Source organism: Ichthyophthirius multifiliis (genome assembly GCF_000220395.1).
Source record: "Ichthyophthirius multifiliis unplaced genomic scaffold scaff_1120509251038, whole genome shotgun sequence".
Classification (NCBI taxonomy): Eukaryota; Ciliophora; class Oligohymenophorea; order Hymenostomatida; genus Ichthyophthirius; species Ichthyophthirius multifiliis.
This window is the reverse complement of record NW_004086260.1, coordinates 31,441-47,737: the sequence shown is the minus strand read 5'-3', so window position 1 is coordinate 47,737 and position 16,297 is coordinate 31,441. Positions and strand designations below refer to the sequence as shown.

The following is a 16,297-nucleotide window of genomic DNA, read 5'->3' as shown; positions in this document are numbered from 1 at the left end:
TTAATATAAAATAATAATTATTTTATATATAGAATCTATTTAATACAAATATAAGAACCTATTCTAATAAAAATAATTTAATTTTAGTAAATAGATAGCTTCAAACTTAAAAATTAATAACATTTAAATAACTATATTTTTAAATGAACTATTTTAAAATAAAGAATATATAAATAAAAATATTTTAGACTATTATATATTAATTTTTAGATTATAAAATTTAATAGTATAAAAGTTGAATAAATATATATATATATGTATAAAACAATTTTCACTTTTATAATTTTATAAAAAATACTCGTTATATTAATTATTTTATGTATTTATAATTTTCATTATTAATTTGCATTTTAATTTCTAATTATCTAATATTTATAACTTACAAAATAAGGTACACTTTTTTATTATTTATTTCTATTAGATTATGTTGTATGCGGTTAAAAATAAAAAGAACTATTGTTACTATTTATGTATTATTAAATACTTAAAGGAGTAATATTTCTTTTTTGTTTTTATAATTAGGATAATTTTTTAAATAGGACTATATGTATATTATATTTATTTTAATTTTTATCTTATTTATTCATTTCTTTCTTATATTGTTTTAATTTATTCATCATTTATTATATTTCTTGGGGATAATAATTTTAACAAACCTATATTTTGATTTGTTTAAATTTAATTTTCGGAAAATATATCATTTATGGAATTTGGATTTAATGTTATTATCCTTTCGTTTTAACATTTTGCTTATAAAATCAAATAATTATTTTATGAAAAATCACTACTTTCTTAAATTATTTCTGACATATCTTCATTATTTTCACCATTTGCTTAATTTAATTATTATTATTTATAATTGTAAAGCTTTAATTCTAAAATTTTACTTGGCATAATTATATATTATTTATATTTTATAAGATTATTAGTTTAAATTTTTTTATTTTTTTAAATAAAGTTGTTAAATGTATTTTTTTTGTTAATAGAAAATTATTTAAAGTATAAATATTTTATATATATTATTATTTTTTTAAGGAATTCATAAAATTAATTTAAATATAAAATGAAAATATTGCCTAAAGAAATATTAAAAATAAAGTTTATATAAAAAATAATATAAATATTATTTATTTTTATTATTTTAACATTTATATATTTTATCAAAATAAATAAATTCATCTTAAATCATATCACCATTATCATTTATTATAATTCTATATTTGAAAACTATAATATAATATGCTATTTTATATTTAAAAGATTAAAAGATAAATTATTTCTTAACAATTATTTTCTTTATTTCATAAAAGATTTAAAAATTAATATAAAAGTCTACAAAAGATTTCGTTAATTTTACTAAATATCTAAACTTATTTTATAAGTAATATGATAAATATAATTTTTTAAAAACTTTTTTTTTTCTCTCTTATTATTAATTATAGTAAAATTAAATTAATCTTTATCAAAATTTTAATTTTATTTGGAAAATTCAATTTAATATTATTATTATATTAAATCATATTTGTAATCTTAAATATTATTATTTATCTGAAAAAATTATTTTGGTATTATTTTTTAACTAAATTACTTTAAATCTTTTGAATTTTATTGTATTTAATTTTTCTGGCTTAAAATACTAAATTAAAAAATATATTGTATTTATATTTTTTTTTACACTTAAAAGACTTCTTTTACGGCTGCTTGAGATAGTCCAAATCATTAATTTATATTTAGTAAAAAATTTAATATTATTTTTCCTTTTTATAATAATAATAGTTTGTCTTAAACAAATATAAATTCATTATTTATAGATTAGTAATTTTAATTTTAGAAATAAATCTAAAATAACTTATATATATATAGATAAATATAAATTAATTAATTCTTTATATTTAATATCATTTATTGATAATGTTGCTTCTTATTTTTTAGAAAAATAATAATAATTTTTAATATTTTATTACTTAAATATAAACAATATTTAGTTTGCTTTATGCTTTTATTTCAAAGAAAGCCTTTATTAATTAATTTAATGCTATTTTTTCTTTTTTTATTAATTATGAGTATTTTTTCGACTTTAATTACTAGTTTATTAGTTTGCATATAGTCAATTAATTTGAATATTTAAGTATATACTAAAGTTAAAAACAAATAAAAAATTATCCAATTAAATCTTTTTTGAAATAAAACTTTTTAGTTTATCTAATACTTCATAACAAAAACTTTAATTATGATTTACTGATTGCTTAATTTGAAATTCAAACATTTTAAAGAGTTAAAATTTTTCAAATATCTAAGAGTATATATATTCTATTATGTGAAATATTAAAATATTAAATCTATCATGATTATAAAGTCTATATAATTTATTATAAAAAAGATTCAGTCTTTTTAATTGCCTGGATTAAATTTTTAATTTACTTATATAATTATAAGTAATAACAATAACTTCTATAATTGCATAATCAAATAATTATTAATGATGTCTTAACTAATGATTTTTTAAATTTATATATATTTTTTTTATTATTTAATTTATTTCTATTGAAAAAACTTATTTTGCTATTTTATAATTTTAGTCTGAATCGTCTTATTATATATGTTCGACATCTAATTATATAATTATTATACTTTGGCACAATCTACCTATAATTAATTTGGTTAGATAGAGATAATAAAATTTTTTTTTTAATTTGATTTTTTAATTATAATTATATATATTAAGTGTTTATTTTATAAAATTTTATAATTTTTTATGAATTTAAAAATACATATTATAAATATATATTTTTAAATAATTTAATTATATTTATTTATAATAAAAATGAATATCAGATATATTTTTATAAAATAAATAGTTTTATTTATAAATGGATCAAGAATAGATAATAATATATATTATTTTATTAATTATTATATAAATCATATTATATTTTTTGATAAATTATATTTTTATCAATAATTATTATTAAACAATTAAATATTATATTATTAATATTTGTAATTTTTAAGCATTTACGATATTATTATATATTTATAAAAATGGATTAAGTATTATAAACCTAATAAGACCAACTTAATTAAAATGAATATAACTAACTTAACTAAAATGAATAAAATCAAGAAGATATTATATAAGTATAAGGATTTATATATTTTTGGGGTTTAAATACTGAATTATCTTTATATCCTTCAAACAACGAAGAAATAATAATCCCATAAAAAATATAAACATAAACTTAATTTATTTAAATTTCCTCAGGAGGAAATTTTTGTGCAGCAATAAGTACTGATAAGTGTCTTTATACATGGGGATTTAATAAAAATTATAGAAATGGATAATCAGAATAAGTTAGTTTGCCTTAAAAAATTTCAAATTTATAAAATATTATTTCTGTATCATGTGGTAATTGGCATACTCTTGCAATTAATTCCGATTTCTAAGTATTTATTTACATTATTTTTTATAAAAAAATAAAATAAAAAAAAAGCTTTATGTCGTAGGACATAATAAATACGGAGCATGTGGATTAGAAAAATAGGATGAAATTAATTCATTTACATTAAATACTAGTATTTAAGACACAAAGATAACTCAAATAAGTGCCGGAGATGGCTTTTCATTATTTTTAGATGATAAAAAATAAATAAGTTCATGTGGTTTTCGATTAAGGCATGGAAATATGGAAAACAAACATTAATTTAAAATTCAAAGAATAGAAGTTCTCTAAAATATACCTATAAAATATATAAATGCTGGCTTTTCTCATGCTGCTTGCATATAAGATTAAACAGGGGAAGTTTTTACATGGGGAAATGGATTTTTTTGTATTTTTATTATAATTTTTTTACATTTTTAATATTCTTATATTAAAAAAAAAATAGATTAATTAGGTCATGGTAGTAAGTAAAGCTTGAAAACAGCTAAAAAAATAAAAGGATTAAATAGAATAAAAAATATTTCATGCTCAAGAGGAGAAAAGTATTGTCATACAATTTGTGTTAATGAGGATAATGAAGTATTTAGTTGGGGAAGTGGATATAAAGGAAAATTAGGTCATTATAAAGAATGGACTCATGAAAATCAAAATGATGAAAAAATACCGAAAAAAATTGTTAATTTTAAAACTAACGGAGCTGATTTAGCAGTTGCAGGAGGTATTCATTCTGGTATCTTAGGTTTAGATAAAAATTTGTATACTTTTGGTTGTGGTTCAAATGGTAGATTAGGACATAAAAAATATTAAAATTATGTTTATTTATATAGAGAAGGTATCCCAAAAGCTATTCAAGGTATTAAAGGAAAAAATTGCTTTGATATAGCTTCTAGTTATTATTATATGATTGCTTTATGTAAAGAATGAATATCGTGTATTTTTTTATTTATTTTGTATTAAATAAAATACTAATTATTAGTAATAGTAAAAATTTTAAAATATTTATTTCTAATTTTATTTTAATTTAATTAAGCAATATTTTATTTTTTATATTTTTACAATAAATTATAAACATCATTTTTTTAAAAGTTAACGTAAATTTAAAAAGTATATACTATTTACATTCTAGGTTGTTAAAACATAAAATATTAAAAAAACAATTATATTTATATATATATATATAAACTTAAGCTAAAAAACAAAAACATCATTTACCTTAATCAACAGTTTTATTTTTTTTTCTTATAGCCCCTATTTTATCAGTACTTATTTACATCAGGAAATTCTTAACTTCTTATTAATTTTATCTAACACTATCATAATACGGATTATTGCCTCTAGCATCTTTAAAAGTACAGCTAGCTCCATGAGCTACAAGATATTTAACAACATCTATATTTCCTTAAGAAGCTGCTAAATGTAAAGCAGTTCTTCCATCATAATCATAGCAATCAATTTTAATTCCCTATACAAGCATAGATTTGATTAATAATAAATCATTTTCAGCAGCCGCGTATAGTAATCTATATTTATCATCGTTAAAAGGATCTCCTTAAACAATCTAATATTCTTTCTATTCATTACCATATTTTGCACCTTTAGATTCTAAATATTCAGTAATTTCTTTTTTTGAAGCATCATTTAAAGGAGTAGCACCCCACCTATCTTTGCAATTGAAATCAACTCCCTTTTCTACTAAGTATTTTACTATATCAAAATAACCACTACTAGCAGCTAAATGAAGAGGAGTTCTATTATCATAATCTCCTTAATCTAAAGATACGCAAATATTACTTAAACGATTTAAGCCTTCTAAATCTCCTATTGAAGCACATGAACAGGCTGCTATTGTTGTTTAGATTGTGGTTTAAAAAGATTTCTTTGTAACGTCTTTCTTTTCTATTTCTTTATGGAAAAGATTAAAGTTGTTATATATTTCGTTTAGTTTTTGAATAATTCCGATTGCTCTGACTGAATTTCCTTCCTTGTTTAAGCGGGGGGACCAACTTGCAAAAGCTCCTATACCAGGAATTATTGTTAATAAACCTCCAGAAACTCCACTTTTGGATGGAACTCCGAAGTTTTTAGTGAATTTTCCAGCTCCATTATACATTCCGCATGTTGTCATGAAAGTTACACAAGCTTTAATAGTTATAGGAGATAAAACTCTTTTTCCATTGAAAGGATTAATACCATTATTAGCACACATGGCTCCGAAATTGGCTAAAGAACGCACATCAACTAATAAAGAACATAATTTAAAATATAAATCAAGCGCATCGTCTGCGAAATTTTTTTGTTCTTTTGCATTTGCCTTTTTAGGGAAAGCTCCGTTTGCTAACATTAAAGAAGTAAGTGCATGATTTGTATATCCAGTAAGTTTTTCATCTTAATAAAGTTCTTCATCAATTACAGGTATATAATTACTTGCTTCTTCATAAAAATTAATTATATGCTAAATATTTTTATTATGATGCCTTAGAAGTGCACAAACCATAATTGCGCCTGTATTAATCATTGGATTATGTGGTCTACCTAAATCATCGAATATAGGTGCATTGAATTTTTAACCAGAAGGCTCTTCGCCAACATATTTATGTACTTCTTCCCCTATTAATTCATATAAATAAGCATAAGAAACTACTTTTCCAATTGATTAAATGGAAAATTTTTAATCGATATCTCCAAATTAGACAAATTATCCGTCTGTTGAACAAAAACTGGTTGCGAAATATTCTGGATTTACTTTTTCTAAAGGAGCAATGTAGTCTGCTACTTTACCTTCGTTATATTAGGGGTCGGCAAGCACTTTTTGATAACAATCTTTAAAGTTTTAACAAAAACGAAAAAATGAAGGTAATACAAGGTCTGATTCAAGAACTCTTTTGAAAAAATGTTAGCCTATAATCATTTCCTTGAATCTATTTATAGTTATGTGTTCTGTTTCATCTATTTGATTAAGTTATTGTAGTAGTTTACTTAATGATTTATGACTTTCTACCCCTTAATATATTATCATTTCTAATATTTCTCGTTTATGTAAATATCCTTTTTTTCAGTGTCTAATATTTTAAATGTACGGTCTATCCATTGAAGCTTTACAGGAAGTAATAAGGGTGAATCTGGGTGTTATTCCATTTTTTTTTCTATTTTAATTTTTTTTTTTTTAATTAAATTATAATTTTTATATTTTATAATACTTTTTTATGATGTTAATAATATTTGCGTTTAACTAAAAAATTATAAATATCTATATTATTTTAAGAAGAAATTAATAAAAAAACTTAAATTATGACGTATATATTATTTTTATAAATTTCTTCATTCAAATTTTCGATTAAGGAAAGGATTTAAATAAAGAAATATATAAAAAATTATATATATTAAAAAAAACATAGCGAAAAAAAATAATAATTGATAAGTATTTTTACTTTTGAGAAATAATAAAGTTTTTAAAAGAAAATATGGAATTTATAATTTTCTATTAATTTAAGAGAATAAAAAATAACATTATCTTATAAATATTAAGATATAAATAATAAATGAATATTATAATTTTTTTATTTTAAAATAAAATATATATGAGAATCAATATTATTAAAAAAAATTAAGTAATTTTATTATATATAAATATTAAATAATTAATAAAATTAAAATATAAATATATATTATATTTAATATATATATATATAATTAAATTAATTTTTATATATATTTTACTATTCATTTAGACTTTTAGATTTTTTCTTTATTTTTAAATCTTATATTTTTTTTAATGTTTTACGTAAATTTAATCAATATTATAATTAGAAATATAATATCTAATATTTTTATAATAATATAACTTTAAAATTAATATATTTAATAGAAAAATATTAATATTTTAGATTCTATGATATATAAGAAAAAACCAAATAATAATTAATTTTGATTATATTATAAAACGAAAATAAATAAAATAAAAGCATAAATGATTAATAAAAAATAAATGCTTAATTTATATATAAAAAATTAAAAATTCTTGTAAAATAGAATAATAAACATTATATTTTATTTAAAAAAAAATTATCAAATAATTTGACAACTATCTTATAGTTTACAGCATTAATTATTTTTAATATTTTAAATACTTGTAGTAGCAACATTATCATTATAAGTAGTTTTATTTAAAGTAAATTCATTTTATGAAGTTTCAAAATCCTAGCTTTTGCTAAAGTTAAAAAACTAAGTAGAATTATTATCAATTGTAAGATAGCTATTATAAACATAACTATGGTTTTCATGATTATATTATTATTAATTATTAATTATTATATTATTTTTATTTTCATTTATATTATTATTATTATTAAAACTTATATTAATATTATCCTAAATATCTTAAAGAGGATCTGCGCGAGTTTAATTTGGATAAGAATATTCGAAATCACTTGTACCTCCATGTATTTTTAATAAAGAAGAAGCATCGAAATGTTATTAAAGCTGTTCTAAATTTTCTAAAAAAATAATTTTTTAGCGCACTTTTTCAGCTAATAGTGGTTTAAAAATATTATAAAAAGACTACATTAAATAATTTGAATGTAAAATATATGCAAAACCTAATCTTTCCGCATAGTTATCTTAAAACATATTTACTAAATATTTAATTTAAGTTATAAATGTTATATCGAAATTTTTTATTGAAAAACCTTCTCGGTCCCAAATCACACTAAGTTTTTTAGTCCCGCTTTTTTCAGCCATATTAATCCCTATATCCATTAAAAAAGAGAAAAATTTTACAATTTTTTCTGTTGTAGTTTCCGATGCTATGTGATATTTTAATCTTACTATACAACAAGGATTTCCCTTTTTATCGTATTTGTGCCAAAAGGCTTTCCCAGAAATTAATTCAGATTCTATTTCATTGACTTTTATGTTATCTATGTTAAAATCTAGACGCCATTGGACCCATTTTTACCACATTTTTTAAGATTTTTATATGTCAAAATCTCTGGCAATTAATATTCGATATAATGCGGATGTTTCAGTTATTTTTTAAATATTTAGATGCTTATATTTGTCTGTTTGGGAAATTTCTGTATTTAATAATTACTGAAATTCTACTAGTTTAATGTATTTTGAGTTGGGGATTTGAGTTTATATTTTAATTATGTCATTTTCTTGTTCTTGATTTTTTTTTAGGGATTAATCTGTTTCCATTTTTTATTTTTTTGATTTCAAATAAAATAAAAATAATTAATTTGTTATAAATGTAATGCAATATAAAATATTATTTTTAATTGGAATAATATTTTTAGTTTTTTTTTTCTTCATAAAAATATATTTTAATATATATTATTTATATAATTTATAATCAATATTCTTAAAATAAAAAATAATAATAAAAAAATGAATCGAATTTTAAAATTAAAATAAATAAATAATATCTCACTTTAAAAATTTAAGTTCAGTGGTTGCAATAAAAACAAAAATAAAGAAACTTAATAATTAAAACATCCCTAAGATCCAACAATGGCTGAGTTTTTCGGAAGAAAGCCGACCATTGAGGAAATCTAAAAACTATTATCACCCGCAGGATTTTTAAGTGAATTACAATATAAAGACTATGAAGGTATTAATTAGAAAGGCTAATTTGAAAAAGTGGTAGTATAAAAAGAAGTAGAATAAAATTAAAAACAGTAATAAGAAAAACTTTTCAAATTTAATAAAGATGAGTATTTAGTTAAAGATTTAAACTAATGGGGGATGCCAAAGGAAATCGGATTTAAAGTCAAAGGACCAGAACCAACAAGATTTGGAGATTGGGAAAGAAAAGGAAGATGTACAGATTTTTGAAAAACTTAATTATTTATTTTATAAATATTATTATTAATATAATTATTTTTGTATATTAATTAATATTTAATATTACTTTTTATGAAAGTCTTTTTTATTTTTGTTAAAAAACTTAATTGACAAAATAAAGATAAATAAAAATAGATTTTTATATTTTTTTTGTATTTAGATTTGAAAAAATAAAGTATAGAATAAATAAATATATATATATGTATTTATAATAAGAATAATATACTTTTAAATAAATAAATTATCTGTATTTTTTGAATATTGTAAATAATTTTTTTATATTTTTCCCTTTTTGTAGTCATTTTAAGTAATTAAAATTAAATAGATATAAAAAAAATAATAAAAAATAAATTCTGAAATTTATAAGAAAAGTAAAGAAATTTCTTAAATAAAATATATATACATTAATTATAAAATGATAACAAGAAAAAAAAAATATGTAAAAACAAAAGAAATATATTAAAAAAAAAAACATAATATATATAAAACAATAGTAATATTTTTCTAATTAGTATTAAATATTTATATTTATTTATTATAAAACAATAGAACAAAATCTATTAATAATATAGTATATTTAATTAATAAGTAAACATCATTTACTCTAAAATTAATTAAGTACATAAAATACAGTCTCTCTATCTTTATTAAGTTTATTTTAAGCTATATAATTTTCAAGTCTAGCTTTAGTAAATAGTAGATTATCCTTAAAAGTAAATACTTTTTTTGCAATTTTATTCTTAATAATAGAATCAAACTAATCATATATAAGATCATTATAATTAAATGATTTTTATTTCAGAATTCTTCCATCAATAACTTAATAATTATCTAATTCTCTATTAACTGAAAGATGACTTAATCTAAAAGGAATTTTTATAGAATTTTTAAATTATTAAAAATATGCCGTATTTAAAATTCTTAAAGGATTAGCATCTGTTTATTCAAAAGCTACTTTTTTTTATTTAATATTTAACCTAATATTTTTATTCGCTTCAATTTTATTATTGAGATCTCCTAAATAAAATTTCCTTTATTAATTTTTAATAATTTTACCATCATCATCTTGTAAATTTTTATACCTTTTATCTCTAAAGTTACTTTCTTTTTAATGAAAATAATTATTTTATTCATCATCTGAATCAGAAGAAATGCAATAGAGGCCATCTTAATACATATCTAGTTTGTTCTTTTTAAATATATTAACCTTTTTATTTGTTAATTCGTCTATTTATTTAATTTAATTTTCAATCTTAGAAATACTTAATCTTTTAGCCTCCGTAAATGTTCCATCAGTATCACCATTAAGCATTTTTTAATGATATAAATTAGCCATATCAAGTTTTCCTTAATAAAAATATTAAATTCCTATATAATCATATGCAACAAGTTCTTTTTCTTCGCTTTTAATAAACCAAGCGTATTTAAGAAATTTATAAAAGTAATTGAGAGCAAATTCATACATTTTTAATTTTGAAAAGCAGATTCCTAAGTTTTTATATATACTACTTCTATAGTTAAATAGAAGAGGAATTTATGCTATTTCCTTTGCTTCTTTATATTATAATATTGCTTATTGGTAATTTTTATTCAATAAGTTTATTTTTGCGTATGTTTTTATCACATATAATTATAATAGTATATTTTTTCCTTCTGAACTTTCCTTTTTTATTTAATTAAATATCTCATCAAGTTAATTTCGGTTATAAATATCTTTCTAGTCTATGTTTAATAAAGGAATTAATTTTTATATTTAATCTATTGTTTATTCACATATATTATTTAATGTTTAAGAACGAATTTCGTCTCCTTTTTCAGATTAAACTTTAATTATTTTATTTATTTTTAATGCTTCATATTTTATAAATTTTATTAAATTTTAACAGTGTTTTAGCTTTTTTTTATTTTCATTTATTTCTTCTGAGTATTTTTATTTAAAAAGATTAAAATCTCCATAAATATTATACTATTATTGACTATTATTTCTTAATGTTTCATTATTGGTACTTTTGCTTACTTTTTTTATTAGTTAATTGAAAATATTTCTTTGTTTTTAATTTTTTGTTTTTCTTCTTCATTTTTTTAGATTTTAATGTCTACAAAAGAGTCTTGTTTTTGAATTAAATATAACATTTTTTTACTCATACAAGATGTTTATATACTATATATTGAGGCTTTTTTAATTTACTCTTTTTATTCAACTAAGTTTATCCTTAATTTATTATTTTATTAATTTTCAATAATTATTTGAGGCATACTTTTTTATTACAAATGCATTGATTTATATTATTTCTATTTATAATTGCTTAAACTTAAATTTTAAATAGTACTCTTATTAATATTTAGTTAATTTTAATTATTTAATTATGAAATTGAGTTATCTTTAGTAGAACAATTATTGTTAGGTTTTATTGGTAATAATAGAATATTTTTATTTTTATTAGAAGTTTAATTTAATTATTTTTATATAACATTTTTCTTTGAATTTTATTAATTTTTTAAATATTTTACTAATTAGTTATTATTTTTTATTATAGAGTTAATTTAATGACTATAGTTAATTTTATTTGTTAAAAACAAAGATGATGACATTTTTTTTGATGTTAATAACTTCATTTAGTTTTATATTTAATTATAATTTTCATTTTTTTATATTATCATATTTATGTCTTAAAATTAATTTTTTTCCATTTTTTTTATTGTATTTTTTTTAATAATGTTTTTTATATTAAAAAAAAACAAAATATTTTATATAGAATATTATTAAAATTTTATATGAATAATAATAAATATCTAGCATAAAAAATATATTATTTATTATAAATTTAATTGAAAAAATTATTATTTAAAAAATAAAACATATATATTTATAACATATATATACAAATAAATCATTATTTTTTTTAAAAAAAATGTGAATTATAATAATTTATTTAAAATAATTAATAATATTCTAATATTCTTTTAATACTTAAATGATAAAAAAAATCAATTTTAAATACTATTATTTTAATAACTTGATTGATTACTATCTATACCTTAACTAAAAATAGTAAATCGTTTATTATTTACAAAATTAAAACCATTATTATCGACATCTTTTGAAATCATAAGAAAATCACTTTTATTTTAATTACAAAATTAATTAAATTAACTATTTTTATTTTAATTAATATTATTTTGAGAAATACAATTTGAATTAATTTAAAATATAGAATTTTATGGATTTTTAATTTAAGACTTATTGCATATATTAGGTTAAAATTAATCTAAGTCAGAAAGCCTAATATCAGTATTTGAGTTAATCACTGATGTATCAAATATTTATTATGTTTATCTTAAATTAATATTTAAATTTTAATAAATCAAATCTTAATCTTAATCATAATTATTTATATTTTATTATGAAAACAATTTCATATTTTATTAATTATTCTCATCTTATTGCTTTTTCTCTTCTTCTTATATTTATGAATTTTACTCTTTTTCTGGAAATTCATCTGATTCTGTTTATGATTAATCAGTATTGCTATATTATTCATTTTAGATTTAATCTTTTTTTTAATTATTATTTTATTTCATATAATTTTCGCTAATAAGTTTATTTTAAATTAAATAATTTAAAAATTATTCCATTATATCTTCTTGAAAATCTAATTTTTTGCATTCTTTTTTTACTTTTAAAAGCATTTATTTATTATATCTATCAACTATGTTAAGTAATTGAAAAGTTCCTAATTATTGAAATATCTAAGAACTTAATTATGTTTAAAAATTTTTATCTTTAAATTTTTTATATAATTAATTTGCTATAAATTATATTTATTATTCAGTACTAATTTATTTCTTTAAATATTTTTTTTTATTAAAAACAAAAAAAACAAAAAAAGAAATTATTTTAATAAATATTTATATATATACTAAACCAAAATTGCCATAATATACACATATGTATTCAAGCTAATTATTTATAAATATTTTTTCAAATTCTAATGCACAATTATTACTTTTTCTTAATAAAAAAATATATAAATTATCAATAATAAATACGTAATATTTCTAGATATAGCTATTGCAAAAGCATCAATAATCTCTATTAATTTAATTCTTTTAGGTAGAATCAATACTATTTATTTTCCTATTTTTAAAGCTTAGTTTAAAATTACATTTATATCAGGTTATAAATTTTATAATGAATAAATTTATGAATCTTTATTTCTTACTCTAAAAATAGGTGCTTTATAAAATTAATATAATAAAAAATTTTACAAACAAAAAAATTTAATATAATAAACCTATAAATACAGTATCAACCTCTGTCTAATTTTAATTAATAAAATCTTCATTTATAAAATCTATTTTATGTCTAAAATTACAAATTTCAGCATTATATTAGGCACATTAAATTCTAATTGGATTATTTTCATTAGCTATAACATAGTTTATATATTTACTAAATAAAATACTAAATTAACCTACACCACAATAAGCATCTAAAACAACCTTTGTTGAGAGGCTTATTTTTTCGACTATATTTTAAGCAATAATTTCTGGTATTAAATATTACCAACTTTATGAATCAATTTAAATACCTAACTCGAAATTTGAAAAATATACATTTTATCTTTCTTTGTATTTATTATTTTCCGAAAATTAATCATTATTGCATTTATATTTATAATAAATAGGAATTTCGTAATTTTTTTAAGTTATATAAGCAATTATTTAAAGGTTATTACCGCATTAAAACATATTATTTATTTAATAATTCGATATATCATACATATAATTGTGTGTAATACATGAATTCGATAAATAATTATTATCTAAATCGTTATTAAAGTTATTCGATTATAGAGAACTTTAAGGTAAAGTTAAAAAATCATCATCTGAATATTTACTAATTGCTTGTTTATTGAAATTATTCTATTTTTTTTTATTTATTTTTTTATTTATTTTTTTGGGTTATTTAATAGCTTTTTTTTACATAATCTTAATTATGCTTATTTATATTCTGTTTCTTTTTATTTTTTTACGATGCCAATGAAAATTTTTGCTATTAAATTTAATTTTATTTATTTAGTTATAAAGAAATATTATTTATGTTTTAATATTAGGAATTATCTACTTCTTTATCGCCACAACATAGTAAACTTGCAAGCTTATCAAATATAATTTTTTTATTCATTGTTTTTTTATTATTATATGCTTTTATTATTTTTAGCTTTTTTTGTTTATTTGTGATAAAATTTGAGTTTTTCTAATTTATTTATTTTATATTACAAGTTTTTATATAAAAATTAATTGTGTTAATTAAGAATATTTAATAATTAATTTTTATTGAAAATTATTTATCATTTATTTTACTAATTATTAAATTTTTATTTTATTTATAATTTTTTTTTATTATTTTAATTTATAATTAAAATAAAAACAAAAGTTAATTATATACCAAAGAAACTGCAAATCATTTATATTTAATGATTAATAAATTATATATAATCCATTAATAAATTATTTAAATAATAATATTTTATATAATTTCTATTTTTTTAATTATAATACAAATTTATTTTAACTAATATAAGAGAAAATAAATTTTTATATTGTAAAATTTATATTTACATTTTTTCTTTTTCTTTTTTTTAGACACAAAAATAATTTTTTCATTATTAAATTTATATTTCATCTTTTTTATTTATTTTATACTACTTTATTTAAACTTATTAATTTATTTATTTAATTATATTTTTAAGCGTTATAATAATTTAATTATAATTAATATCTTAAGTTTATAAAATATTAAATTTTTTGTTTTATTTTTCATTCAAAATACTATAAATATGTGCTTCTTTTATATTTCTTTATTAATTTAATTATTAAATTTTATCTATTATATATTTTTCATTTCCTATAAAAATATATATAAAATGTAATAAATTTTTTTATTTTTATTTATAACCTAATAAGTTTATAAGTTCATAATCTTATATATTTGAAGTTATTTACAAACTATTTTAAATTAATAAATGATATTTTTGTATATTATTATCATATATAATCAGAATTATATTTTTCTTGTTTTCTTATTCATTTGTTTTATGAGTTATTTTATTAAATTTTTCTTAACAACTTTATTTTTAATTCATAGAATTATTATTACCAGCAATTATAGGCATTTGAAATGGTTTAGGTGCTATCATTTATTATTCTTAGTAAAATCCCGAATCAATTAACGTATTATATGTATTAATTTAAGGATGATTTTTAAAGTAAAAAACCTAAAAGAAATATAATTATATAAAATAATAGAATTTTTTTTAAATAAAAAACTTATAAATACTTGTATATATAAGAAAAATATTATTTTAACTAAGTAAATAAATATAATTTTTAAATTATATATTAATTTATAAAATATTACATTTTAAATGCTTTATTGTTCATTTTTTTCTTGCATAAAAATGTTTTTCATTTTTAATATTTCTTTTATTTAAATATTATTTTAATTAGAAATTTCATTAAAATCATTATCTTTTTTCATTTTTAAAGCACATAAATTATTATTTAAGGCTTTACTATTATTTTTATTAAGAAAAAGATAAAAAAATTAAAGAATAATTTATTTTTTTGTTTAAATAAAATTAAGAATAAAATTTTTTTTTTTTTTTTGTACTTTTTGGCTATTGTTTTATTAATTTTGTCTGCTTCTTATAATTTAGATTATATTGTGTTAATACTTTATGAAATATTTTTATTCTGAGATTAAATTTTTAAATCGTTTTATTATATATTTTTAATGAAATTATTTTAAATAATGTCCTTTTTTTATATATTTTGTTAGAAAAAAATAAAGTAATAATATATACTTTTTGAATAAATAAATTCTAATTATATATGCGCTTCTAAGACTCTTTTTTTACATTTTTTTTTATTTTATTATATATTTCAAATTATTTTGGGAAATTTATGAGTATTTATTTTTATATAAAATTTTAAGTTGATTTTTTTATTTA

The 16,297-nt window shown here is 17.2% G+C and overlaps 3 protein-coding genes across 3 annotated transcripts, besides 13 other annotated features; 2 read left to right on the top strand and 1 right to left on the bottom strand. All coding sequences in view use genetic code 6, as the record gives it.

Annotated features, from left to right (window-relative positions):
* Window positions 1-24: 24 nt before the first annotated feature.
* Window positions 25-75: a microsatellite.
* Window positions 76-2,498: 2,423 nt separating this feature from the next.
* Window positions 2,499-2,541: a microsatellite.
* A 523-nt stretch (window positions 2,542-3,064) lies between these two features.
* Window positions 3,065-3,118: a microsatellite.
* On the top strand, window positions 3,098-4,423 carry IMG5_133310 (hypothetical protein). Its single transcript, XM_004031933.1, has 2 exons — window positions 3,098-3,828; window positions 3,886-4,423. Exons 1-2 carry the CDS (start codon window positions 3,309-3,311, stop codon window positions 4,362-4,364), a joined length of 999 nt encoding a protein of 332 aa, XP_004031981.1. The 5' UTR covers window positions 3,098-3,308; the 3' UTR covers window positions 4,365-4,423.
* A 221-nt stretch (window positions 4,424-4,644) lies between these two features.
* IMG5_133300 (hypothetical protein) lies at window positions 4,645-6,560 on the bottom strand (the record flags this gene model as incomplete). Its single annotated transcript, XM_004031932.1, has 1 exon — window positions 4,645-6,560. Exon 1 carries the CDS (start codon window positions 6,454-6,456, stop codon window positions 4,645-4,647), a length of 1,812 nt encoding a protein of 603 aa, XP_004031980.1. The 5' UTR covers window positions 6,457-6,560.
* A 15-nt stretch (window positions 6,561-6,575) lies between these two features.
* Window positions 6,576-6,609: a microsatellite.
* Window positions 6,610-7,079: 470 nt separating this feature from the next.
* Window positions 7,080-7,152: a microsatellite.
* A 569-nt stretch (window positions 7,153-7,721) lies between these two features.
* Window positions 7,722-7,788: a microsatellite.
* Window positions 7,723-7,787: a microsatellite.
* A 1,160-nt stretch (window positions 7,789-8,948) lies between the features above and the next one.
* Window positions 8,949-9,272, top strand: IMG5_133290 (hypothetical protein; the record flags this gene model as incomplete). The annotated part of the gene is made up of 2 exons (XM_004031931.1): window positions 8,949-9,048; window positions 9,148-9,272. 2 exons carry the CDS (start codon window positions 8,949-8,951, stop codon window positions 9,270-9,272), a joined length of 225 nt encoding a protein of 74 aa, XP_004031979.1.
* A 435-nt stretch (window positions 9,273-9,707) lies between these two features.
* Window positions 9,708-9,761: a microsatellite.
* Window positions 9,723-9,769: a microsatellite.
* A 4,443-nt stretch (window positions 9,770-14,212) lies between these two features.
* Window positions 14,213-14,243: a microsatellite.
* Window positions 14,244-14,651: 408 nt separating this feature from the next.
* Window positions 14,652-14,691: a microsatellite.
* Window positions 14,655-14,699: a microsatellite.
* A 53-nt stretch (window positions 14,700-14,752) lies between these two features.
* Window positions 14,753-14,799: a microsatellite.
* Between the last annotated feature and the right edge of the window lie 1,498 nt (window positions 14,800-16,297).